Below are 27,698 nucleotides of genomic sequence, written 5' to 3'. Positions count from 1 at the left end.
CTTGAATCCAAAGGTTTTTCCAAAGCATGGAGTAGTTTTCCTTTTACAAATCTTGGTCAAATCCTAATGCAAGTTTCGTAACTTCTATGAAAGTACTTGTATAAGCAAAAAAACCCCAACAAACCGGGCATAAGGATTTGCATTAGGTTCTGACAACATTCCTTTATTTGCTTTCTAAGAATCAGCTAATGCAGAGATCTTATACCCGGTGAAGCAGTGACCTGTGTGATGTCACGCTTGCATTCATCCGTATTATCTGTGCTTTCAAAATAGGATTCTAGTGCTCAGTTGTAAGAGTTAACAGATTATCCTAGTCAAACATTTCAGAACAGAAGCTAGTGCTTAGATGAGATAAACTGGGCAGTCTGGATCAGGAGACGCTTACCTTCACTATGGTCCAATCCTATTGTTTGTTCAATTTCTGCGTACGTGCGAGTGCCATGGACCTGCATGGAGTCTATGCCGCTGGTCTCCATTAGGTGAACAATATCCATGCGGTTGATTTTTGTAAGACATTGGGTAAGATTTGTATCTGTGGCATTAGAACGACACCATGTACCTGAGTTAAGAATTACACATGCTCTCTCCCTTCTGTTTTCCATATGAAGGACATATATAGGATACTGAGCAATATAATACCACATATAAAATACAGATGCATTTAGAAGCACTGCTGTGTAAAATCTAAAATTAACCGAAGGGGCTGCCTATAAAAATTACCACTCATTTTGTTTTTTCCTTTAACAACTTTGTTTAGTTTCCCCAAACATTTTTCAGTTTAGGAAAAAGAGGCCGCAGTGTTTTTCCACTCTCTTTCTTTGCTGTAAGATGTTCTGCCTTGCCCTCAAATGAACAAGATTAAACTATTTTCTCTGAGAATCCTATGATATGTCATGTTATACAGACAAGCTTAAAAAAAGCTAAGTACAATCTATGGTCATTCTTTCTATAATCTAAATTTCACCCAAATTTTCTTTTTGTGATTATAACACACATCTGTCACCTCAACTAGCAAATCGGAGACAGTTATATGTACTATAACTGGAAACGAACCTGTTGCATGTTTCCCATCCCTTTCAAGCCAGTATTTGAGGAGTGCATGGCTCTGGTCTTGAAGTGAATTAGGATTTTCAATGCGGATCTGGTGGATTTGTTCTTCTGTGAAATCCAGTTCTCTTGCTAGCTCTGAAAAAGAAATCCATCTCTGTAAAGATGTCTTCTTTTTCCTCGCCTTACATCTATTTTACGGCTATCAGCAGCAAAGTGGATTACAAACTTTTCTGAAACCAAATTCCCTTTGCTTCTCTGTACTTTGTGCTCTATTTAGAGACATTGTTAAACAGTAAGTTAATGACAAAGACAGAAATGCGTTATGCCTAGAAGTGATGGGTCTGTGTGAGCTTTTATTTTTTGTGTCTACCATTCCTAGTTCTCAGAGGCACAACACTATTGACAAAATTTAGCAGTGCCAATCTATCAAATAGAGCACACTTGCAGAAATAGCAGCACACGAGCAGATAAAAATATTTCTAGCTACAGAGCACCATGCTCAGTGGATTCTATCCTCTGAAATGTTGAATATTTCAGAAACTTTGATCAAAATCTACTAAAAGAATTAATTTTAAGTAATGGCATTTTGTAGGGCTAGATTAAAGCATAATACTACTGCTCCCCTGGACTTGTTTCATTTAAAGAAAAGTAAATGTCTGTGTATTACAGTTGAAAACCAAAACCTGAAAATGTGAAACTAAGACTAACTGGTGTCTTCCTGATGTAGCATAGGCTCAGACTGCAGTCCAGAAAAGAGAAATGCTTTAATAGCCTGTAACATCTTTATTGTATCCAGAACAAGGAGCAGCTTTCTGCCATCACCAGACTAAGATGCAACTGTTGAAACAGGTCATCAAATGAGTTAAAGCCATGGAGAATTTTGAGATTCCTACTGTTATTCTTGGTCTCCAGACTTCTGCTTCTTTCACAAAGAAGGATTCATATTCTATTCCATTGTCATTACCGCTATAGTGGCAAGGGCTTGATTTTGGAGGGTGTCATGTTTTAACAGGGTGGAGGAACCCTAACCCCAAACCCCAGATAACCTTCTTTGCAGGCCGGCTTGTAAACTGGCACAACTGTAAATTTCAACAAATACACAGTAACTACACATTAGATTCAAATCCTAGGTAGTCAAATAAGTTTGAACAAAAAACCACCACTATTTTATCCCCCAAAGTAACATTTGACACAGTAATCTTTACTATAATCAATTTTTACCACAATATAAGACAGGAATATTTATGCAGGTGTATTACCCTGCCCTCTCTAAAATGCTACAAAACATTAATGTATATTTTGATGAGCATCCATTTTTTCTAGTTTTGTTTTCAGAAATGTCTATCCATTTATATACATTTCTCAGCAGATTTCTAATCTGTTGTATCACACAGGTCCAAGTCCTACTGATTTCAAGATAATCCATGATGGGGTGAGTGACATATGCTCCCAGTCTTCTCGATGGATTGAAATAGAGGACAGGAAAAGAAGAGGTGAGTAACATAAGCAAAAATATCAGTGATATTTTGCATATACTCTGCAGATGCTTATAAAAACAGTACAGAGCACAATATTCATTATCAAGGAGTTAACGTTTTTTCTCTGGTATACAATTCTTCTTTAACTCCTGGAGCCTTGCTTATTTTTTGGAGCATGGTACTGCTCTAGGGATAGATATGAAAAAGTGTAGATCTGATTTAATTTTTTTTGCAGCAATTTTTTGTTGGATTGCAGTTTGACACAGCATTGAGACTTCTGCACAGCTCTTTTTCTTTGTAAACACTTTTTAGCTGATTTTCAGTGATAGACATCTGCATTTCATTCTGTGTTACTTTCACTCGTCCCCAGTAATGTTAACTGTCTCAGATCTATTAAATCCACAATGTTAAAGTGTTGCAGATAGGTCTGTAACAATATCTCTGCGTCTGAGTTCTTACCTAATAAGCTATAGGAATTTTAGTAACTGGACAACAGTAAGCTACTGAAATGTTTCTATAAAACATCTTTAGATAATCAGGAAATCATCTGAAAGAAACATGCAAAAAGTGAGGAATGCTCCCCTCCTTTCTCTCTGGAATAGACGACATGCATTTTACCTGTCCAGCTGAATCCAAGATGGTCAGCAATGTGGGCCAGTCTTTCCTCTGTCCTTTCCTGATCATCCTGTTGATCTAAAGGTCAAAGAGAGCCACAAGTTGCCTTTTACAAGTTTAAAAACATTTTTATAGCCCAAGAAGGAAAAGCACCTAAATGTGGACAGGCTGTTACATCTGGGTAACTAAAGCGAGGATTGTAAAATCCCAGGTTAAAAAAAGAAAAAAAGCTTGATTTTTCAAAAAGCACAGGACTATCTACATTTTCCATTTGAAAATCAGGCTTTTATCTAAACAAGGACTGAAGTGCCTACTGTGCCTATTTTGGCTAAGCATTTTATTCTAAAACTTCATTCTAACATTAAACTGAAGACTTTAACTAAGTCAAGAGCCATAATTTTCCATGCCTCCTTAGTAAATGCCAAGGTTGAAAAAGTCATCTGGACTGGTGCTTCTAATTATGTTCTTTCTGTTCTAGGGAAAGTTTTGTTCAAACAGTCCATATGGCACTTCATATTATCGTTTGTATTTGAGATAGTGTTAATTTAAGTGTCTTTGATGCTTTCAACTAGGGAGTGATATAAAATACTTACAATGAAGGCAAGGAAAAATCAGATGTTCATTTGCCAGTCTTCATGTGTTTCGGTAACAGTGAGACTGACTGTTCCTCCCATCCCCAAAGCTAATTCGAGGATGGCAGAATTTGAGTTTTGATTTTCCCTGAATGCAGACATGGATTGCGATTATCTCAGATTCAGAAATTGCTTAGGGTTAATGATATACCCATGTTTCATTTTAGCTACTGGATTTCCATTATGGCTACTCAGTAGCAGTACACAAGCAGATGAAAGGAAACCCAAACACCAGAAAACTTGTACTAAAAGTTACTGATGAGACAGAATTTTCTTGAGAGACAGATTGTCAAAAAAAGGGAACATGAAAAACTTAATTGTTTAAAACTTCTGCAGATTTCTTTGTGTAACAACTCAAAAGAAAATGGATTTGCCTGTCTCAGTTTCAATCAATGCCCAAGTATCTCATTATTAGTGAAAACTAATAGTTAAGAATAGGGCCAGGGAAAGCCAAAAGCCAAAAAGTGCATGACCTGACCAATCAGTTTAATGGTAAAACAATACAGATTTTTAGAAGTGTTTTTGTTTGTTAAGGTAACACTTCCCATAAGCATTCATGGTTTCCAATCTTGAGATTGTTTCACAGACAAGAAAAATACAGACACAACACAAAAAAACCAAACACAGTTCACAGGGGAAAAAAATACACAACAAACCACCAAAAGCTTAAAAGAAAATGCCACACACGTTACACGTGTATACAAACATACATACACGCGCACACACACACCAAAGAAAACAAAAAACCGAAAAGTTTAATTCATGACATGCGTCGCACAGGGAATCCCAGTCGTTGGCAAATACCTTCAGCATGGTCATGGACATTTTCATCAGGGATACGTTCAATCTGAGTCTCTACAGACTCATCCCAAATGGGTCTGGTGTCAAAGATGTCTTCAGGAACTGCCTGCTGAGTCTCACTGGATGGCACATTTTCAATAACTGAAACTTCTAGGGCACTACTGCTTTCATCATCTGAAACTAATTCTTGTTCTCTCTCTGACTGCGTGAGTCTTTCCACTAATTTAGAAGCTTCATCACTAATTTCTTCAAAGAATTCTATGGAGTTTTTGTAAAGGTCAAAAAAATGTTCCTTACTTTCTTTTGTGGGACTAAAAGCACCGCGGGAGGCTGTAGTGCTTCTGCTTTTAACTGGCAACCGTGATGAAAATACCTTGGGTCTTGCTGTTGTTGCCTCATCTGAGTCTAGCTCAAACTTCATCTCTCTCTCCCTCTCCCTGGTCTCTGCTTCTGCCTCAGCATAACTCCTAGCTTTTATTGACCGTTTAGTCTTTGGGTCCATGGGAATACTTGCATCAGATTCAGATTTACTTCGGTTATCTTGTTTCATAGGTAGTTTGCTTGTCACGTCAAGAGCTTTGGGTGAGTCTAGCTTGTGGACAGATGTGTCTGAGTATGTATATTGTTGTTCAGCTTTTTGGAAAGCTGCTTTGACAGGAATTTTAGACTTTGGTTTTGCTTGGTCATCTTTTCCTTCACACTGCAAACTGTCTAGGAAGCCGTCTGTGGGAAGGCTCTCATTTTCCGATTGTTGCAAGGATTGCGATGCAGCAGCAGCTGTTCTTACAGGAATTTTGGATTTGCTTTCACAAGAAGGCACTCTTTCCATTACAGCAGTAGGGATTTCAATCACAGATCTCTGTTCCTCTGGTGAAGAGTCCGGGGACTCATCGCCCTGTTCAGAACAAACTAATCTAGTGACTTTGGAAAAATCTAATTCATCTTCTATTAGAGACTGCTCAGGAGAGATAGGGCAAGGCACCTGACTGCTATCAACCATGTCAGTCTCTGTTCCAGAGAGGGGCTCAGCTTCAGAGGCAGCAGTTTCTTTCTTTGGTGATTTTGAAGAAGCTGAAATACCCATTTTAATCGGAATTCTGGATTTAAGATCTGCTTTTGTGGTGCCTATGCTGACACCTTCACCCGTGATTTCTTCTGATTTATCACTAGGCTCAGATGCTGGGGGTGAATATTTCAATGTATCTTTTTCTTGTATATCCGAGTCCTCTAATTCTGAAGGTGAAAATGGATCTGGTGAGCCCTTCAGCTTAGAAGATTCCACCTCTGCTGCTTCTTTCACTTCTTCAGATAAAGAAACTTCTTCCTGAGGCTGCTGCCCCATTTGGAAGAATTGAAAGCTTTCATCTGGATAGTTCCTTTTGGTCATGTCAATGGCTCCACTTCTAGTCATTTCAAACAACTTTCCTTCCTGAAAAAGAAAAGGATTTTGTTCACTCAGTGGTGTCCCTTCTTCAGTGGGTGTTCTGGCTGGTGTTGTATCAGGTGTTGTGCCTTGTGAGCGCCTGTCTACCATCAACCCAAATATCTTTTGTTCCTCTTCTTTCACTCGAGCTTCAAAAGCTTCATCATCTTCACGTATTTCACTCCACATGTCAGAATCCACATCAGTTTTAGTGATGACAACTCGACTGATCAATTTCTCTGTTTCATCTCTTATACCCTCAAGGGCAGAATCAGCCGATTTTGTGGAATCTGATGCTGAAGACCCTTGTGACATTTTCTGAAATGCATCCTCTGGTTTTGGCTCTATTTCCATATATACTTCCTCTGAAGAGTGATACTCACTACCTGTGTCTCTGCTAAGTAAAGCTTCACTAGTCTGATCTTTTCCTTCTTCAATAGAATAGTTTTCCCTAGATCGCAGACTTCTACCAGATCCTACCTTACTTTCAGAGTCAGTAAAGAAATGTTCAGAAGACACATTTTCATAAGGGCTTACTATATAAGGAGCACTACTTTCAGCAGCATCTGCTACAGAACTTTCGAGTTCCACTGTTTCAGTGGTAAGGGATGAATAGTCTGGTAAGGGTTCCTCAGCATGAATATCTCTTTGAGATGTTTCAAAATCTGTATCTGCTTTTCCCAAATCACTTCCCAAAGCAGAATGGTCAGTGGTATCATCTTCAGCCAGTTTGCCATCTTGTGGTACAGAGGACTCAGGGGTACTGCGTCCACCAGAACTATCATCTACTTTCTCAGGTACAGCTCCTGTAGAAATGAGATCTGCGTCTGTTAACAACGCAGTGGTTTTGACATCTTTTTCAGTAGTATCATATTGCTGTGGTGTTAGTGAAGACCCAGCATGAACTTCCTTTTGAGAACTGTCACCAATGGAATGACACAGAGTACCCTCAGAATGTGTGACTGGGGCATTGGGACTAACTGTCTCACTGCCATCTGTACTGTCACATTTTGATTCATCAGTTCCTGCTGATACACAACCATCAGAATGACAAGTGCCTGATTCTCTTTCGGAAGCCTTACAGCTGCCCCCAAGGATAAGTGGTTCCTCTTTGTCATCTTCTGCTGGCTTATCCTGCTCTCCTTTAACTGCACCTATCCTGACAGAGCATCGTTTTGAATCAATGGGTTGAAAACCTGCTTCATCGGGGCTAGAACTGGAGTCAATACTGGACGGTAATGGTGAGGGTGGCTGCACTCGGATCACAGGCTCCATTAAGAGGCCTGAGTCGGCTTCTTTTTTTAGCTGAGTCAATTCCGGCTCACTTTCTGAAGAGGAAGAACTTTTTCTAGATTCAGCTGCAGACATCACCACTGAAGGTATATCTTTTTCTTCTACAGCTGTTGACTCTGCTTCTTCAGCTTCACATGCAGCTTCTGAATCAGCAACTACAGAAGATTCATCTTGCTTGCAATCCTTTTTGTAATCTCTCTTCTGTTTTGCTTCTTGTTCTAATTCATCAAACATTTTGATTTTGGTCACCATTTTAAACATCTCCTCTTCAGGGGTGAATCTCTTCTTTGGTTCACTTTCTGAATCATCCTCTGGTTCTTCACTGACTTCAGGGATCACGGCCGACTTTGGTATGTTTGACAGTGCCTGTGAGTCTGCTGTTTTAGGTGTGATTTCATAGCTAATTTCTTCAGAACTTGGAGTTTCAGGCGAAAGGGGACTTTTCCCTGAACTCTCCATGAGGGATGTTTGCTCTAGACTGTCATCATCAGCACTTCCCTCAGGGTCACGGAGAATCCTGGAACGCACCGATGCCAGCTCTGGGCAGGTTTCCCCTTTGCTAAGAACAGACTGAAGAGGACCCTGCCCCAAAATACCAGCCTTCACTGTTTGTTCTACAGGGCTACTTTCAAGGGAATCACGGCAGGGAGACTCTTTCATAGGACTGGGCTCCAAAGAATCAGGCGTTTTGTGTGATGAGTTATCTTCTAGCACTGGGCTTGCTTCCAGTGAGTCTTTATGACTTATAGCCAAAGAGTCATCTGCAACTGGGCTAAAGCTTTCACTATCATGGCTAGCAAGTGAAAGTTCCAATTTCTGGGGACTTCTAACCACAACACGGCGTTCACAGGTTATATCTTTTTCTTTCTCTAAAGCAGTGTCGTGTGTTTCAGAAGACTCAGTTAAATGTGCAGTGGTTCTGGATTCTTTATCCCTGCTAATATCTTTCATAATGGAAGCTGAGCTACTTTCTTTAAGTTTATCAGCCTCTTCTTCAGAGGCTGTAGGTACAAGCTCTTCTGATACATGGTCAGAATGAGACTTACTAGTCTCAGCAACAGCATCTAGCTGTCTGTCAGTAATACCTTTTTCATCTTCCTTTGGAGAGAGTTCCTTCGGAGAACATGTTTCTGCTGTTGTGTGCGTTATAGCTGCTCCTTTAGCTTCTTCAATTTGCCCATCAGTTTTCTTTGGTGAGAATGAAAGGCTTTCAGGGCTTGTTTCTGGAGTCTCTGCCAGACCCTCATGCTTATAACTTTCCTCAGAGCTGATCTGAGGGGTTCCGTCAAGTAGGCTACCTGGAGAATCAGCCACACCTTCGTGTTTAAGGCTCTCTGAGCTCCCGTCAAAAGCAGCGCTTTGCAGAGAAAGAGCAGGAAGGAATCCATCTTTCACATACTCTGTGGGAAAAGCAACACTGAAAGGACTGGTCAGTACTTGCTCCAAGTTAAGCTCTCCCTCCTCTGTCACTGAAAGGTGTCGGAACTGTTGATATTTGTCATTATCCTCCAGTTCTTCTTTAATGACATCAGAAAAGTCTGTTGAGGTTTTTCTGTCAGGGCTGATCTGGAAGTCAGTATCTCCATGGTCATCAGAAGTCCTGCCCTTCGCAACCGCTGTATCTTTTGCACTTTCATCATCAAATACTGGAGGGAGAGGTTCAGTTGTTTTTTTGCTGCTCTGCTCTTTTACCTGGTCCTTACCTACAGCTTTCTTGCTAATTTCAATGGTAGAAATTTGCATTTTTCCTTTTTTTGACTGCAGCTCTTTCTCTGCTTTTAATGTCGTGCTTTGTTTGTCCTTCTGTTTGTCTGTCTTGTGGCTTGATACTCGCCTCGTTTCACTTTGTGAAGAAACTGTTTTTCTCCGAGTTGTTTCCTTCTCAGGTGGCTGTTGCTTCTGTTTGACAGATTTGTGCTCAAACAGTCCAGATATATTCTTGGATGGGTCTTGACCTGACTGGAAGGCTTTCATCAGTTCACGAACTGACATGGTCTCTTCAAGTCTTTCTGTCTTAGAAGAAGGTGAAACAGGCGGTTGTGCTTTGTGTGCTACCGGTTTTTTGACTTGTGCTGGTCTTTTAGAAGCCTTTTCAGCAGTGCCTTCTCTTGTTTGAATTCTGACAGGTAGTTTTGACCGTATTTTTTGTTCATCTTCCACTCGTTTCTGAAGAGCTTTAACTTTATCTTTTATTGAGCCAATAGGAGTTTCCTCTATAACAGGGGATACAGCTTTAGCCTCAGGAGCAGCTGTCAGTGTTAAGCCAGGTTCCTCACCTAGTGACTCATCAGAAGTGAGCTTTGTTAGTCCTGGTTGTTCTTCACTGCTGTGCATCTTGCCTTCCTTTTGCTTTTGCTTGTCTCTTAATTTTGTCCTGACTGGCTTTTTAATTTCTAAGGCTGGCTTGTGTTGCTCCTGCGGACTTAGTGTTTCAGTTGTTGGAGATTCTTGTCCTTTTTCAGAATCTCTGCTTACTACTACAGCTTCAAATCTCTCTTCTACTAAGTCCTCTTCTAAGGCTTGTGGCTGTACCTCATGGAGAGAAACGTAAGTTTTTAAATCCTCTGTAAGGTAATCTACCATTCCTGTCATGTCTGGCTTCTCCATTTCTGTTGTCCCTTTGTCTACCCTGACTTCCACACAAGGAGGTTCAGTGACTTCTAAAGGAGCATTTCTTCTGGCCTCTTCAATTTCTTCATCACTGACAATGACCCATTCTTCTTCTACAAGTTCTTGTTTGGAAAGGGACTTCTGCAAAACATGTTCTTCTCTGGCATAGGATCCACCTCTCAGAATTTCATTTACTTTTTCTAAGTCTTCTTTCACTCTTTCAACTATTTCAAAAGGCTCTCCTGGCTCTTCTTCAGTGGCTTTTCCAAGATCTTTCACTTTAATGGAGCCTGATTTATCAGAAGGGTCAGTTGTCAAGATGGCAGTCATTTTGATCAAATCTTGTTTCATCTCAGAAACTTCAGACAACAGGTCTGGACTGGCTAGTACAGGGACTTCATTAACCAGATGGCTTTTCAGGATAGATGTTTCTGTAGATTCTGTCTCGTCATCTTTGATGCGAATGAAAAACATTGAAAGTAAAATGGAAATCAAAAATAGAGATTGGAAAATGTAATCAGGACTGAAAATGACAGTCTTTGGTTGCAGTGGTAGGAAGGTCAACAAAATGGGCCAGGAATGGTGGATCCACAAGATCTGAGGGTACAAGAGCAAAGCAAAGCTAACAGGGGGGGGGAAAAAAAAAACCGAAACTGAAAAGGAAAATGGCAGGAAATAACTTGCTTAACTTTATCAATATAGCACAACCACACGTACATTATCAAAGCTGTAACAAACCAAATCAGGACACCACTAAAAAAAACCCAAAACAACAACAACAAAACTTGAAATTAAAAACAGAAGAAACACAGTGAAGTTACACAAAGATAGGCATCTCAAGATTGTTCAGATGTTACAGATCAATGTTCAAATAAAAATAAACAAGAAAAAAGGGGGAAAGCATTAGAACTGATTGAAAGTCGATTTCCTCTAAGAGAAAGCCAGTGTTAGCAAACTGTCAGAATAACATTAACATTTTTTTTCTTAATGACCAAAATAAAAAGTTAAAGTAATTCTGCAGTAATCTAAAATATGATCAAATATGTAGAGATCTGAATCAGCTGCAAACCGGCATTTCATCTAAGGGGATTTCACACCTAAACAATGAAACAAACATTCTTTTGTTTTAAGAGGCATGGTCCTTTCCTTGGAACATCCTCACTGACAACTAATGAATTGACTGAGGAAAGAGAAGACAGAGAAGAAAAGGAGAGATAAGAAAAAACTGTGAATCAACTTAGAAGTGATTTCAAAGTTTTAAAAAATGTAATGTATGGCAACCAAAAATCAGAGACAGTCACACTAGACACATACATACAATTCATGTAAGGCAAGTTATTTCCATGCAAAGCAAAGGTGTTGCAAATGCTGTTGGGTATGTAGCTTCAGTTAAAAAACAATAGCTCTAAAAATTAATCATATAAATTAAAGACACATGAAAATATTGTAACACATACTGTGGTGAAATATTTGTCTAATTTGTGAAATCAATATATAGTAAGCTAGATGTAGGTAATTCCCATTATGCCATAACCGGCTGCTGGGAATATTGAATTTCAGAAAAGACTACTAGAAAATGTATATTGAACAGAATGAAACATTGGAGGACTGAAGCAAGTTATGAACAGAATGCAATGCTTCGAATTTATACTTGTACATTTTTCCTTTAAAGGTAGTAGAGCACATAAAACTTGACATGTTTCTGCACCCCAGTCTAAAAATCAAAGTAGTAATGCAAATAAGGAGAACCTAAGCAATACACAATTATCTGTATTTCTTTGTAAAAAATATCCATTTTGCTACAGTATTCTCTTGCGTGTAACGAATGCTAAATGTTTGTGCTGTACATTAATTATAACCAGACTGCTGGGGGGTGGATTTTGGTGCTGAAAATTTGGTCGTTTGGTGCTGCTGTTTTTAATGTTGAACTCTCTAGTGTATACTGAAATGCTATCTAGTAATTTTGTAATACATATTTTCCTAAATGTCAAACAGATGACTATCTCACTGGCCAAAGTCAAGTTAATTAGCCTGAAGCAAAGAAGCTCCAGTGGGAAGAAAAACCCATGTACTAGCCGAACAGTGTGTGGCTGGTAGCAAGAATGCTTGCTGGGGTTCTCGGTGGCCTAGCTAGTTAGCAGAGTGAGGAAGCAGTGGTGAAAGTACTCCTAGAGAAAAATAAGAGAACTCCTAAACAGTCAGGAATGGTCAACAGCTGTCAGTAAATGCAGCTGGTAGAGTGCAGGACATGGACCTTTTAGGATAGGCAGTGTAGTCATTAACATCCCAGATTAGTACTCTTGCCTGTTTCAAGCTTCTGGATATGACATGGTTGGCCTCCCTCACACCTGCACTGAAGTGTTTCTAGCTTGCATCGCAAAACTGTTCATTCTGCTAAGGAAGGTGAGTGTAGCACAGCTGTCTTGGTGGCTGCTCTGTCTCTCAACATAACTTTGAAAACTAAAGGGCAAACGTTTGTTTCTGAGAATAATTCTTTAGATCAAGTAGAACAAGAAGACGCTGATAAAAATCTCTCTATTTATTATGGTGTTCTGGAGGTTTTGTTGTTCGATTTTATCACTTACTTCTTTTCTCAGTGGGAAATTGTTTTGGATTCAGCAGAGTGGATCTTGAAACTAAGTACCTCTAACTGTTAAGCTCTTCTGGGTCATATTCTTGGCTTGCCCTCATTCTTTTGGATTCTTCTCATGAGAGCTGTTTACTTGTATTAACTCTTCAGCAGACCAGGAAGGATCTGACTCTATGGCCAAATGGTGAAGTCTCTAACACACTTTTCAGAAACACCAGTTCTTATCCTGCTTCTGGCTGAGACCTTTAAGGTCTATTCATGAAGGTGAATTTGGCAGTATTTTGACAGGGGTGAGATTTTCTGCGTTGTCTCATAGATCCATTTCCCGTTATGTAAATAATCATTCCCAAACAAAGGACGTGCTCATGTGAGCCCTAGTTCTCACTGAACAGTACAACTACTGGGCCAAAAAATCAGCCACTTGTATATTACCTCATTGCAATTAAAAGTTATTTAAACTAAAGATGACCATTAGCAGAAGTATAAGGGAACTGGGCTAACCGCCTGAAAAGAAGTTTGATTGTATGTATATTTTCCAGCAATTTGGATATCATGATGTGAGCCATCTCAGTGGTCTTTAAGCAGGCACTTGTTGGTCTCCTTTGTGTTTGTTAATTACACTTTTAACAATTCCCGGGAACAGTGTCTCTCTCTCTCACTCTCCTGCTTGCAGTTCTACCTAATTATCAAACTAATTTTCCATTAAGCCAAAGGAAGAAGTAGCAAAACTAAATTGCTATCTGACTGGTATTTTCATCATCCGGTACAAGAGCCATCAAAAATCCTAGCTCTATGCTATGTTGAATTTAGATGAGCCTGTGATAGCCACAACTGAGCAACCTCACCAAACCTGCATCCCGCCACCTTCCTTAGGGTGGGTGTACGGCATTGAGTAAATAATTATGTGGCAAGGGGAGCATTCAAGCCCTTTTTCACCTGTGTGTTTTACTGTTCTGTTGAATTCACCTCCCATTTCCCATGGCCAAGGTGAGTCACGGGGCAACTGAAATTCCACTCTGCTGGCTATACTATGGTGTGCCTTTTCCACCTTGATGAAATTGGTCGTCCTGGTGTAAATAATAATGAATTAGAGCAAAAATCTGATACTAATAATGTTGCTAATCACAGTGAATACTATTTCCCACCATGTTATTAGCTATAGACACCCTGATGCCTTTTATTCTGTAGATGAAGCATTTCTGCTTTAGACAAAGGAGGTTAGAGGGGAATCATCATCCATTTGATCTTCAGGATCATGGTGCTGTTGTCTTTCCAATTAAAACATGTACATAATACACCAAGAATAAATAACCTTCAAAATGCAATGTAGAAAAAAAAGGCAAGACATTGCACTTTGAACTGGAAACAAGACAGAAGTCATTCTCTTCCTAAACAGACTTAAGAAATCACTGCATTTGGAGACAGTTCTTATTAGAGATACTCTTCAGACTGAACATATATTTGTTTGATTTGCATCTTCATTAACAGAGATCTTTGGCACTCACCCTCAGTTTCTAATAATAATGGCCTGATTCTGTATATACAAGGGGTATATATGCTGTACCAAGCTTAACAGTCGTATTTCCAGTCATATTTCACCACAGTAAAGGGCGGGGGGCATGGGGGAGGGAGAAGGGTTAAACAGCCTGATTACTTTGGACAGTATCACTTTTTTGCATGGTTGTATTTCATGAGTTTAATGAAATATATCAGAGTATTAATTACGGTTTCATTAAAAGTGATACTGTCATTTATCTCAAATATGAGGCAACAATGTGTGTCAACAAATGGACAAAACAAAAAAAATGGAAAGATGAGCATTCATACAAGCAAAATAGCAATAGCGGGATCTCTAGGGATGTCAAAGGAAAGTAAATGCTTAGATGAACTGTTTTAAACTGTATTACTTGTTAATTTATACATTAAAATGTATTTAATTGGATAGCTGCTTTGGTATTAAATTGTTTTCTATTACATTTTTAAAGTATCGATGTTATTAGCAATAGCAGTTAAAGCTTAGCTCTCTTTTCATGCTTATCTTTATTCTTAACCATCTTTCATACAAACTGCATTATAACATTTTCAAAAAAAAAAATCCTTACTTTTTTCTGAAGTCATATCAACCTGGAAAAGAAAAAAGGGGGAAATTTAAAAGTTTGAATAAAATTGATATATATAAAGTCACTAGTGAAGTAGTACAGGTTGAGTCAAATCCACTACATGTATGGAGACACACAGATTCATTGGCTTAAATGGAACCAAGAATGTATTTAAAATAACAGTAAAAGCATGGCTTAATTTATTTAGTGTTTCCAATCACAGAAAAATTTTTAAAAAAATATTTAATTTGCTATATTTATAGTCAATAGTAGATGCAAAATGTTGCAATGCATTTTCTTGAAATGCGACTAGCAGTATAGAGGACCCAGACTTTTGTATTACTGGGTATGTTCTTGCATTGTTCTTAATTTATTTCTTCCTGTCTAAAGCAAAAAAGTCCAATATGGTCATCCGAAGGCGTATGTCCCACCTGGAAGGCAACTAGTATGCTTTATATGTAGTTTCATTGTACATATTCGTTTTGAGATCATGGTTTGCATTTTTGCCTCTGTACTTTGTGATGATGAAAAGCAGGTGCCGAAACCACTGCAGGCTTGCTACTGCCTAAGGCGAGAACTAGGACTTGATGCCACTAATAGTTATTGATACCTCTAAATGGAAGCAGTGATGGCCCTCAGAGGCCATCTTTTTGATTTTTCAGAGTGTATTTGGGTGCAGATTGAAAAAGCCATACAATTCTACTGTTACTCAAAATAAAACATAGTCCTTGCCAAAAAACATTAAAAAAAAATGCAATGTCAGACTATGAAAATTCAGGAAGCAAATTTCTGAAGTTGCCTTTTAATTTGACTTTTTTTCAGTTCTGCTAGCACAATCATTTGTCCACACAAGCAAAAAAAGATTTTTGTTGTGTAAATTTGGATATGCAACAGTACATAGTAGAAGTAGCACTAAACATTTAATTCCCTATACAAACTTGTGGTGGTAGGATGTCTGTGAGGAATGGAAATCAGCTATGCAGTGCTGTTGATACAATAAACTGTGTGTGTTAAAGCCCCCAAGAAGGCTCCCACCTTTTGGGGACTTCACTGGGAATGCATAAACAGCATTATAGAGGCTAAAAGAATTACAAAATGGAATGATCACCTGATAAGAAATGTTACTTTCTGAACGAATATAGTGAGAATTTGCTTAAAACCTTTGGCCATGTTTTCACTTGACAGTGCCTGCATTTCAGCACTCAAATAGGAGTGGTAAATATTTCTGTAATGATAATAGGAAACTGCAATTCATGCAACAAAACTTCTGAATTCTGGTTTGCAGTTCATGGAGAAGCTGTCCATCGTCTTTGGGGAGCCGGCTGTTCTCACAGTGCTGGCACTCTTACTTGTTTCCAACAGCTGAACATCATCAAAATGTGGGGATGCTTTTCTAATGTTACTCATTCATGTAGGGGTCAGACCTTATGAAATGGCTCTAACTGCCAGAACAGGGCTGGGAGTGTAGCGGGGAGCTGGCCACATTTCTCCATTAAGATGCAATTCAGTTTCTGCTAAAGATGAAAACTCTACACCTTTTACCTGGGGTAAACTTACTTGTAACTTCTGGGTTAACACTGATTCTGTACTGGACTTCAGTAATCCAACTCAGAAATCTGTAAGATCCAGTCTATTGGATGTTACAAATGGACAAGATTTGTGAATTGCAGCCCTTCCAGGTTCACAGGCAGTACATTCAATTGCAATCTGGTCGCAGACTCCCCCCAACAGTGGGGAACTCGCTGATGGAGGTAATTGTTGTATTTAGGTCTGTTCCTCTGCCTTTGTTCCTCCCTACCCACCACCACTAACTAGAGGAACCATATTCAGACCGTGCTTAGGGCTATTAATAAAAAGCATACTATGCCAATGATCCACTGGTTCTGAATACTTTAGACGAGTCTAGTAGCAACCCTACATTATTTTTAGGATGCGGGATGGTTCTTAGAATCAGGAAACGCAATTCCATTTCCCCTTTTTTGTGCTGCATAGAATAAAGCTTAAAGAAATACACTTGTATGGCTTATTCTTGAGCAAAATAATTTTTAAATTATTAAGGAACTGTTTTGAAAGCAAAATGAACTATTAAACACCTTCAAAATCAGTGCATCTGAATCAATAAAACTTTAATTTTAATGTGGGGAAAGTTGAACTTAGTAAATTCCAAGAGTGAGCCTATGCAAGACTCTTTTAAGTGGACTCTTCATAGTTTCTGTAGCACTGAGCTAATGACTAATATGCCTGTTTCACTACAGATTTAATCTTCCATGCCATATCCGTTTGTTGTATTTTAGTAGTATGCATAAGCAATAACATGCTGTTACAGCAACATTACCTCTTCTTCTTGTTCTTGATCTGATTCTGATTCCTTTCAGTTCCAAAATGCCATGCAAAAAGAGAAGGGGAAAACAGAGCAGGCAAAATGCACATTTTTAAGAAGAGAGTAGGACAAAATGACTTCTGACAACATTTAACAGAAACGAAGAAAACGTAGTATGTTTCTGCAATTGATTTCTTATGTCAAAAAGTGGCAAAACTGAACTGTCAGTTTAAAACACAAAAGGCTACAGAATCAAGCAAAATACAAACAGAAAAGTTGCTTCCAGGTGTTAGACTTCTAATGATCCTTATTTGTACCAAAACTTAAAATACATAAGTGCTTTTGCACCCATAAATTAGCACGAATAAATACTTAAAATAGTTAAGAACGTAACCCATTAAAATTAAAATATGTTGAGATGTGTTATTTTTAAATTATATGAAAAAAGCTATAATAAAGATTATATTATATGCTAAAAATGCTGAGAAAAAATGAACACCAACAGGCAGGATTTTGGGCAAACAGCTAAATACATTCCTAAAAGGCATGCAGCTCCTAAACTGACAAGGACAGTAAAAAATCCGAGTTATCACAAAATAGCAATAAACTGACTCTTTCTAAGGAAACAAGTGCTTCTTAATATCTGATCTCACCTAAACAGAAATCAAGGGCACTCCCATGATTTATGAGAATTCAGCTGGTCTCAATCTTGTTATTTATAAATACTAACTCATACTAGAGTTTTCCTCTCCTTTTTTTGCCCTTGATATTGGACCATTTTCTTCCCCGGGTACATTAATAACTGTTATAACATTATTCTGAAGAAAGACCATTTACACAATGTGACGTACTCATAGATTCTTGAAAGATTTGATCAGACATAGGAAGAAAAGTCAATGTCAAAAGTCAATGTAATATTAACATCTAGTCTAAGAAAGTATTTTCAGCACTGCTATAAACTTTCCAAATTCTAGAGCTCGTCTGCTACATTTTTATCACTATCACCACAGAAAAACAAGGCTGTTAGCTAAAAATGCTGTTGCAAAGCCCATTAACTTTCAAATTGGCAAATGAAAAAAAAATTACAAATAATTTTCAGTCCTTCGGTACTTCATACCTTAAGAACATCATGTGATCTGCAGACATTATCCTTACACTTTGTGAAACAAGTATGAATGGTAACTTCCTCTCCAGAGAGGTGTCACAAGACATGATTAGACAGCGTGGGAAGTCTTTAGTAAAACAAAAAATGAACCTAGAGGTACTCATTGAGTCCCAGATCTGTCTCACCCCTGAACAGAGAATCTGGGTAAAATTTCTGTGTGAAATAAGAATAGCATAGGTCTCGTGCAACACCAAATGAAACCACAGGAGCTATATAGTGCAAATTGGATTTTCGCCTCCCTTCTGTCATCTCTTCTGAGTCCTCTGAAAATATTCGATAACCTCTTTGAACACTGGCATTAAGAGTACCAAACCCAAGAAATTGAAAGCCCTTGGGTGGCATTTATTCTTCTTTAAAATACCTGACTACAAAGCTTTAACAATATTTTGCCCTCCTAGTCATTTCTTGTTTATATTATAATGCTGATGACTATAGATCAGTATCATTTCACAGTACCTTTGTGTAAACAGGTAAAGTGATGTTTAAATTACATATGGCTTGATGAACGAGGCCTCTTGTAGATTTTGGCTCCTTCATGAATGATAATCGTCCACAGGGTTCTTGAGTGGTATCTCGCACCTGGTAGAGCCAACATACAAACACTTACTCTGTTATTTTGCTCTTTTGCTGTATGATCTACTTGTGCCACTCAAAACTATTTAGCAGAAAGAAGCTAGATGTGGGAGAAAAAGTCCACGTAGGCAAAATTAATGTATTTTCTCTTTTTTTTCCCCTTCTTGTTTGTAAATGTACATATGGCTGTATTTGTGTGTCAAAGCAAGAGAAGACACAAGCATGTACATGCTTACACATTAGAAACTTATTTACTGAAGGCAGTCCTAACACTGTAATCACAGTCTTAAAAGAACTGAGACATTCCAGTATGATTGGGCTTCTGTGGTAACTTACGATACCCATTTTTCACTGAAATGGTCCCCAAACTTCACAGTCATAATAGAGACTCACTTTGTATTAGGTGATAAAAGGAACTAAGTAATTTTCCCCCATATGGCAAGAATACGTATTTGTGCTGATGTTAGCGATAACTCTGCTAAAATTTTAGTATTAAATATTGTGTTTGTTCATTTGGCTACTCTTTTGGCTGAGTGGCTGAAAACAGTGAAAGATTACACTTAAAATTTCTTCTTGCAAAACGTTTTCTCAAACGTACTGATAAATCCTAGTCTTAGAATGAAGACATTTGCTGGAATATATTTATAGGTGTGACCATTATTATCTACAAAAAATACTACATCATGCCATACTTGGAGATTTTGCAGTGAATCTTAGAAAAGCCTCTTTCACAGTTGTTAGTAGAAACAAGTGTAAGCACTTAGAACTTAAGATACTGGTGATGTAGTTGTCGCTTTTGTACATAAAGTCAGGAGGATTACATAGAGTATCACAGAACAAATACAACTGAAAGCATTACCTCATTCTTAGTTTTCTGAACTGATGAAATGATACAATTAGATACATGTGTATTAACTTTATCAGATTGAAAATAATAGATGCCAAGACACACATGGTTTTGAACATATTTTGGAAAACCCATCATGGAGAAAAATATGCAAAGCCAAAGGTAGGTGGTGGTATAGACGAAGTTCTAAATTAAAACAAGCTTACAAAATATAGCTGGAAAGAAGAGAGGGAGTTTAAAAGTTGTCTAGCAGCATACAGCGAATTTAATAGAATGAGGGAGTGGGTTGATTTTCTCCACTTTTTGGAAGTTTCCATTCATAAAGCATTTCTCTAAAACTGTTTTATGTAATGGTAATAGTGTACTCTGTTGTAGTCGGGATGTCGCAGTAGAAGGAAAAGTTTGTGGGAAGAGGTTTGCAGCGCCTTCTGAACCTGTCTCTCCAGACGAGAAGGTGGTGGTGGCTCTGTGACAGCAGCCCTCTCCGCTGCTAGCACAGACCACAGCGACAGCACTTTTTTTACACGACTTACTGCTCCCTGCAGATCTCGTGAACAACGCAGATGAGCTCCGTGGACCATAGTGTTTACGTCACTGGCTCTATAGCTAGGGCTAAAGCATTTGGTAATTTTGGACGAACGGAGGTTTCTTGTTTTGGCTTTTGTTTTACAAACTTTCCTACTCACATAAAAGTTTTTAAAATAGAATGGGGCAGTAATAGACACTACAGGGATGAAATTAGGTTACAGGTGGGATTTTATCAAAATTAATTACTGCCTTTTTCCTTTGTTCTCAAAAATATGGTAAAACCATAACTTGAAATACCCAAAAAGAAGCCATGCTTTTCTTACTGTACCCCCAAGTTTTGCATTGCTACTGAAGAGGGTGATTGTTTGAAGAACAGTTACATCTGTATTTATAGCCATATGCATATTTACAAGTGTAGGGTACAACAATCATATTTTGACAGATTTCTGCCAATTCTACAATGTTTTCTGACACTTTTTTGCAGTTTCGCATTTTTTCCTGCAATATATTGAACCATGATACAGAAAAACAAACAAGATGAAACTTGATCAGCTCTTTAGATTATTAGGTAGAGAACAGGATTCCTAGAAGTACCATTTTGGTGTCTGAAAGAATGCTGTGGACACATGCATATATAGCAGAACACAGGCACAGGTGATTATATTTAGAGAAAAACATTACTAAATTTGAGGTAGCCGCTTCTGGTTGTTTTGACTACCCAAGTCAACATTTAATCCATTATCATAAAATAATTTGGAACTGTTCTTCAGCCTCCTAAGTTCATTGAAAACTCAGAAGTAGAAAAAAATAAAAATACAATCCATAGCTCATATTATATCCTTACCTTAACAAACAGAGGAAGTCTATTTTCTTTGAAGGCAAAAAAACTGAATATATGATGTTGCCCACTCTTTGTTAGTGGCACCAAATTGCCGAAGCAGTCAACATAGATGGGTTTTCCTTCTAACACCTATTGGAAATGAAAAAGAAGCAAAGCAGCAATTAATCACAGTGAGGCGGTTTGGATTTCTTCTTAAGCATAATTCCACAGTCGTTTCAATCAATTTCTTAAATTGCTAGGACTTGTCAGCATTTACAAGATTTGTTATGTACAGTTACCTAAAATCTGTGGAAACATTTCAGATTATTAAATTCCAAATGGAATACACTGTTAATTCAGTGGCAATAGCTTGACACTATAAATGACAAAAAGAGTATTCAGAGTCATGAATGTGGGCAAATTCTCCATCTCTATTTTAATTTGGATTTTTTATTGGCTCTGATTTTAGCATACTTTGCTAACCTGGTCTCATCGTAACAGTCAGAGAAATATTTTCTTCAGCAATCAAATAAAAGTCCGTGTTTTGACTGGTAGGATACTAAGCCAGTCTGGGAATATCATGACGTTGCAGAGGACTGTTTTACCAATGCAAAAACTTTCTAAATTAGATTACCTGCATGTTTAATCTACTTGCAACAGTCTGTTGCAGTAGGCAAAGACAGTGTGCATCAGGAGATTCTATTTATTTCAGCTGGATTTGTAAGCGCCCAGAGCTTTTGGAAGTCAGACCTCAGGTAAACACCTCTCTGAAATGCCTATGTAATGATATTGCCTACATCTTTAGATTGCTATTGTTATGGCCCCTCCACATGTTTAAATCTCAGTTTACCAGTTTTGGAGATATTCCCTTCAAACTACCGATACATTAAGGTCTCATCCTTAACTTTCCAGAAATTCAGGCTTGTCATTCAATTTTATAAGCCCATATTTTATCTAGCTGCTCTGCACAAGAAATGCCTGTCAGAGCTTCAGGAACAGTAAGGACAAATTTTGGCAAGGTGGGATTCTCATGGAAAAGAGACCATAGTAAGCAGAAGAATACACCACACGTGTTTCAATTTGTCACACCTCCTGAGGAAGCTGACAGAACCAGAAAAACTGCATTTAGCAGGCAGTTTGCTGGATTCCACATAGGAAAGCTTTTGCCTGTTCAGCAACAGATTTGAATTTTTTTTTTTTTTTTTTTTTTTTTTTTTGTAAAGCAGAATATTAATCAAACCTGCTAGTTTAACTTCTTTGTATGGAAAGATGCTGACAAAACCTGACTACTGTTGACTGCCTTTTTGGTTAGTGATATTTGTTTACGAAGTTACTGGAAGTTGAGACTTACCTGTCCTTTTTAGCTTTGACTATCTCCCCTTTTCTCACAACACCCACTTAGTATCAGGCTCAGGAAGAAAAGCAGCAAAGAACAACATCCTCAAAACTCATCTTTACTCAGACATTCCTCTAAGAGTAAGTTAGTAACTAAAAAATACAAGGTGCCTCCTGGCAGTTTGCTACAGAGCTAATTAAAACTAAGTAATCACTGTGGACCACCACAGAAATGACTATGAGGTACTTGGACTGAACTTAGGGCTATAGCCTGCATCCATAGAACTTAGTTTTAGGCTAACCGAGGAAGAAGTCCATTTACAACACCTATCCACTACCTCTCAGCTCACTGTTGAGGGACCTTAGTCTTGTTGTGCACCTGAAACCCCAGCCAAGCTACGCAAAATTCTTACGAACTATTGCATTATGTTTAGTAAAAACTATGGGCAATGTCTCCCGCTTGCATAACTAGCCATCTCAAATAGATTTCATAATACTTAGTTGGCAGTAGCTGCTCTAGTTCTGAATCTGAATTAAAGAAATGTGACCCTGACACCAGAGAAAAGGAAGACAAAGAACCTGAAACTGCTGGACTAAATGGTAACCCCCAACTTAATTTTATTATCTGATTTCCTAGCATAAAGTCAGTTCAGTTTCTAAGTACAACTGTTTAACAGGTCCACCATAAAAAGGCATCTTGGGAAACCAAATTCTTTCAATTTAGTTTTGTCCTATAGGTTTTCTAAGCCTTAGTCCCATAACAGAGAGCTCAGACTCAACCAGCCTACTTCTGTATTTACGATCTCCTTGAATCCAGCTCAAGGTTCCTGCTACCTATTTTTTTAATTGCTGAGGACTGCCCTGAGAACACATTGGATGCCCCATTTGAATGCCAACAATGCTACGGAGAAAGCAAAAAATGGTATTACCAAAGTCAGACGGACAATTCCTTTCTAACTTCTGATAACCAGCTGATTGGATTTCCTTGTAGATGAAGTACACAATTACCTTCCACCTTGGTACGTTGACCCAGGCAGACCCAAATGCAATCAGCTGACAATAGCTAACCTTCCCACTAAGAGATCGGTAATTGCCCATTGGGAATAGGATTTCATCACTCATATCTGGCAGCTACTTTTCCCTTACATCTGACAAAAGTCCAAGTTTCCATCTTATCATGATGCATGATACTGCATCATGACAGTATTTGTTGGCACTATTATTTTTCAGTACTTGTGGCAGATAGAAGGCAGAAAATATCAGCTTAAAAACAGACGCTAGAGAATGGAGAAAACTGTTTAAGATTCTTGTACAGTACCTCTACATCCCTGCTTCTGGCAACTTCAGCAAAATTTTCTTGCTGTTCTAGAGTTTTATCCACCTTGTCATCTGTCATGCAAAAACATCTTAACCGTGCTTCAATGGGATCATGTGACTTGGCAAACACCACAAATTTGGCCATGTAGGGGACACAGATAATCTCTCTGTACACTTGGGAAGCAAAAGTAACAGATTCTTGTGTCTGTCGACAGTCTATCAACCAAAATCTGTAAAAGAAAATGAAGAGTTGTGTCATGAGCACAGAAAGATTTAAGAAAGAAAATGATATGCTTTCCCATCTCGCCAGCATTAGCTGGTAACCACACCAATTGTATACGACAAGTCAGAATAAAGTAAAAAAAATAGTTACCATTTGGGAAGAACAGCCTAAGTACGCTCATGGTACCCCCTATACATTTAGGAGCACGAAGCACAATCAACAGGGGAAGCATTCGGACCAGAACTTACTCTCCTAAATAGCAGATGCAAACCCTGCACAGAGTCTCCTGCTGCACAAATTCCAGGCCATTGCTTGACTGTCTGACAAGATCTCACTCAGCTGGAAGCTTATTTGCTTCCAGGTACATGACTGGCTTTTAAAGGCTTTAAGAAGTTCACTTGTCCTGTGGCAGACAGTCTCATACACCTTCTCTGAACATCTAAATATATGAACATTTTCATATTTTTGTGTTTAAGAAATATATATATTACATTTATAAGCATGTTTATAACATTTAAACAATTATTGATGGCTTCCCAAAATCAAGAAATTCTGGAAATTCATCACAATAGCCAATAAATGTTTTCTCTTCTATTCAAAAGTTGGCTGTGGCCTAAACTTTGTTTTCATCTGCATTGATTCCTTATAGTGAGAATATGGGATCAAATGTTTCCTGCCTTTTACCAAGAAATAAATCTCTTCTGGAATAAGCTCAGTGGTCTCTGTTTTCCATCACTTTTAACAGTTTCTGATGACGTTTGAAATGGTGATTGATCTTATCACCATTCTTCTAGAGCTGCCCAAAAGGTCTCTGAATTTGTTCTCGTTTATCACATCTCATTATTTGATTTCTATGCAGAATGTAAGTAGAGAAGAGTGTACTGGAAGTGCGCAGATCAGATTTCCTCCTAACTGTGACTCTGCAATATGTGCCCTTCATCTAGAGAAATACAGGTTCTTTTTGACAGCTGGTTGCTGCTAACCATCTGATGATGCAGAAGAGAGTAATGTCCCATAAAAATCTTACTAAAATTGTTTGAATCTAGTCATACGCCGAGCCTGTCATTTCTCTTCCAGGCTATGACTAAATTGTTAAACTACAGAGTGGGCAATTTCACCCTTTTCTCTTCAGCCCCCTGAAATCCTCCTAGGCATTGTACAATTTCCTGTTTGTTAAGTGCTGGACACATCAGTGTACCACACTGGGGTGTTGGTGAACTGTGTACAAACTTCTGACGTGACAGGGATGCTGTGGAAGTTTCCTGAATTTTACTGATGAGGAACAGGAGACTGCAACGGCTTTTGGCATGTGTTGCTAATCCTTCAGTCTGTTCTTGGACCTCCATCTCTAACAGGTGAAATATAAAGCTGCCTTGCCCAAAATACTTGTTTTTCTTCTCTACCATCTAGCTTAAAGGTTAGCGGTACATTCCTTACATACAGTATCAAAAATCGAGGGTCTTTAGGCGAATGTAAATGATTTTGTCCACTGTGTAACACTGCACACAAAATCAGAAATTATTCTTATGTGAATTTAGTTAGGGACTTTTAACTTTGGTTTTGTGGTAAGTTTTTGTTATGCATATTGAAGACCAGCGATACATGTATTTCTATATCTGAGCCCTATTATACTTTGAAGACCCTGAAAGCAGATGTGTCCACATCTGATTCCTACTACCCTTGCCTCACAGAGGCTGTGATCACCACTGACTCACTTCTCATCGTGGCTTCTAACATGCCGTTTTACTGACAGCATCTTTCTGAAGTACACGCTGAATCTTCTACACCAGTGGTTCCCAGTCTGTGACACATGTACCACAAGTCAAACATAAACATGTTCAAAGCAACAGGCAAATACTACTGGAATAAATTACGTCCTCTGCACGCTGGGAAGCCAGGAGCTGCCATCGCTATCTCATTCAGGCACCACCACGACAGAGAAATACTTTAAGATTACAGGGTAAAGTCATAAGTTGTCTGATTTCACTAACATAATTATTACAAACTACAAATTAACACCTGCCTCTTACAAAGTATTGCTAGTGCATGTGAATTGGAACAAACCACCTCAAAACTTATCAAACGTACACGATTACTTAAGACATACCATGGATGTTGCAACTCAGGTCTAGAACTTCAGCATCCAGAACAGGTCCTCTTGTGTCAAAAATGGCCCGCCTCTTTACTGAAAACTACAGGTTCTTTACCCTTTGGGCCATTCAGGCCAGGACAATGTTGCCCAGTAATAAAAATTTACAGAATTTCCTTATACCTTTTTCAAGACAACTGAATTGTTATTTTGCAAAGATAACATCTTTCACTTAAAATAATTTTACTTCTGCTCCCCAAATGTGACAGCAGAAACACACCAAGCATTTTACAAGGAGTATAACACGTATTGCCTTCTTTCTCATATATCACTTCGTTTAGTTTCTCTCTGGAGCTGATGACATTTCTTTTAAATAAAATTCACTGTGTGGGTAGAAAGCATGCTTGAGTTTGACACCCGTAAGTTGGAGACGAAGTCATGAGAGGTCAAAGACACCTCAAAAACTGATACAATCTACAGGGGTCTTATTACTTACTGTAGATTACATGGTATTATAACCCACAAAGCATACCTTTCAAGTGTGATTTCTCTGGTGTTACTCATCTGCAGTTGAATAATAGCGAGTTTCATGCTGTGCGTGTCTTTAGAACATTTAACAAACACACTGGTTAAAAAACAGGCTGATGACATTTGAAAGAGAGAAAGCACGTTTGGTACATAAAGGCGCTGCATACTGACACTTTCCTTTTCACGTGTGGGAGAATTATGCTATGCTGGACTCAAACTGGAGAGGCTATATCCTCTGAGAAATCACCATATGCTCAAATGCTAAAAAGCCCAAACAGATACTAAATTTTTAAAAAAGCTGCAGAGCTCAGGAAATGGAAAACAGCTACGCCTCAAAGTCTGCAGTTTAATTCACATGTATTTTAGACAAATGTATCTCTTTCCCAAGCTCATTTTGGACAGAATTAGTCTTATGAATGGTAAAATTTTTCTCTATCATTCATGATTTAACTAGACATAAACAAGTTACTGTGAACAGCAAACAGTCAGGAAACAGCTTATTCTCAGCAGGGCACAAGGGTAGATGCACTTTTAGACCAGGGCACAAGTGAAGAAATTCAAGTTAGCTTGTCCTTCAGCAAAGAACATAATTAATTCTCTGACTGTAAATACATGAAAAATCCCATTTTCTAACTTTAACAGCATTTAAAATCATGTTTAGGTTAAAGTAGTCTGTTGAACATTCATTTAAATGAAAAAGAAGAAGTAGAACCCATTAAAATTTCTACCCCGCCTACATCACAGAACATTAGCAATAGTAATCGATTTTAATGTCGTCATCGGGATTAGGAAACAACCACTACTAATATGGACTGTAGTTCCATAAACTGTCACCCTCATTCTGGCTGTATTTCATGTGTAGCCCTGCTGGGGACTTCACAATTTTAGGGACTTGGACCTCTCAAACTTTGCATCTAGTCTCCACATCTGGTTCTTAAATTAATCTTTAATTTATCCCTTTGAACAGAACACTGCAGGTAGCAGATGAGAGCTAAAACACACTTTAAGATCTCCCTCTTGTGGTCACTGCTGTTAGAGAAAAATGTTTAGTTGAACCAAAAAGAAATGTACATAAGGAAAGCATCCAACTTAACAGGAAGAAAGCCATTTCTGAACTGAGAAAGTATAGAAAAATAATACTTTATTTCACCTCATGTTAAAGTTATACTGTAGATTGGACTGCAAGAGCTGAACTCACTTTAACATTGAATAAATTATTTCATTATATAGCAAACCTAATCTAATAGTAATAACTGCTTTGGACAATGAATGTTTGCACTCAAGAAAATTCATTGATTTTCATGGGCAAGTTATCCAAGATTTTTGTAACTGTTTGCTAGACTACACACCCTAAATTTAATA

General features: G+C 38.3%; 1 protein-coding gene across 2 annotated transcripts in view; it reads right to left on the bottom strand.

Moving 5' to 3' along the window:
• ANK2 (ankyrin 2) overlaps positions 1-27,698 on the bottom strand; it is a 316,797-nt gene that overhangs the window by 13,664 nt on the left and 275,435 nt on the right. For both annotated transcript variants that reach the window (XM_059826980.1, XM_059826979.1), the window contains 8 exons: positions 23,498-23,726; positions 20,869-20,994; positions 18,533-18,655; positions 16,927-16,959; positions 14,595-14,616; positions 3,147-3,221; positions 1,054-1,185; positions 386-532 (listed from right to left, as the gene is read on the bottom strand). In XM_059826980.1, the coding sequence (XP_059682963.1) occupies positions 386-532; positions 1,054-1,185; positions 3,147-3,221; positions 14,595-14,616; positions 16,927-16,959; positions 18,533-18,655; positions 20,869-20,994; positions 23,498-23,726 (887 nt within the window). The remainder of the gene's footprint in view (positions 1-385; positions 533-1,053; positions 1,186-3,146; positions 3,222-14,594; positions 14,617-16,926; positions 16,960-18,532; positions 18,656-20,868; positions 20,995-23,497; positions 23,727-27,698) is intronic.

This window comes from Gavia stellata, chromosome 19 (assembly GCF_030936135.1).
Source record: "Gavia stellata isolate bGavSte3 chromosome 19, bGavSte3.hap2, whole genome shotgun sequence".
Lineage (NCBI taxonomy): Eukaryota > Metazoa > Chordata > Aves > Gaviiformes > Gaviidae > Gavia > Gavia stellata.
Note: the sequence above shows the minus strand (reverse complement) of the source record. Positions and strands in the feature narration are given on the sequence as shown.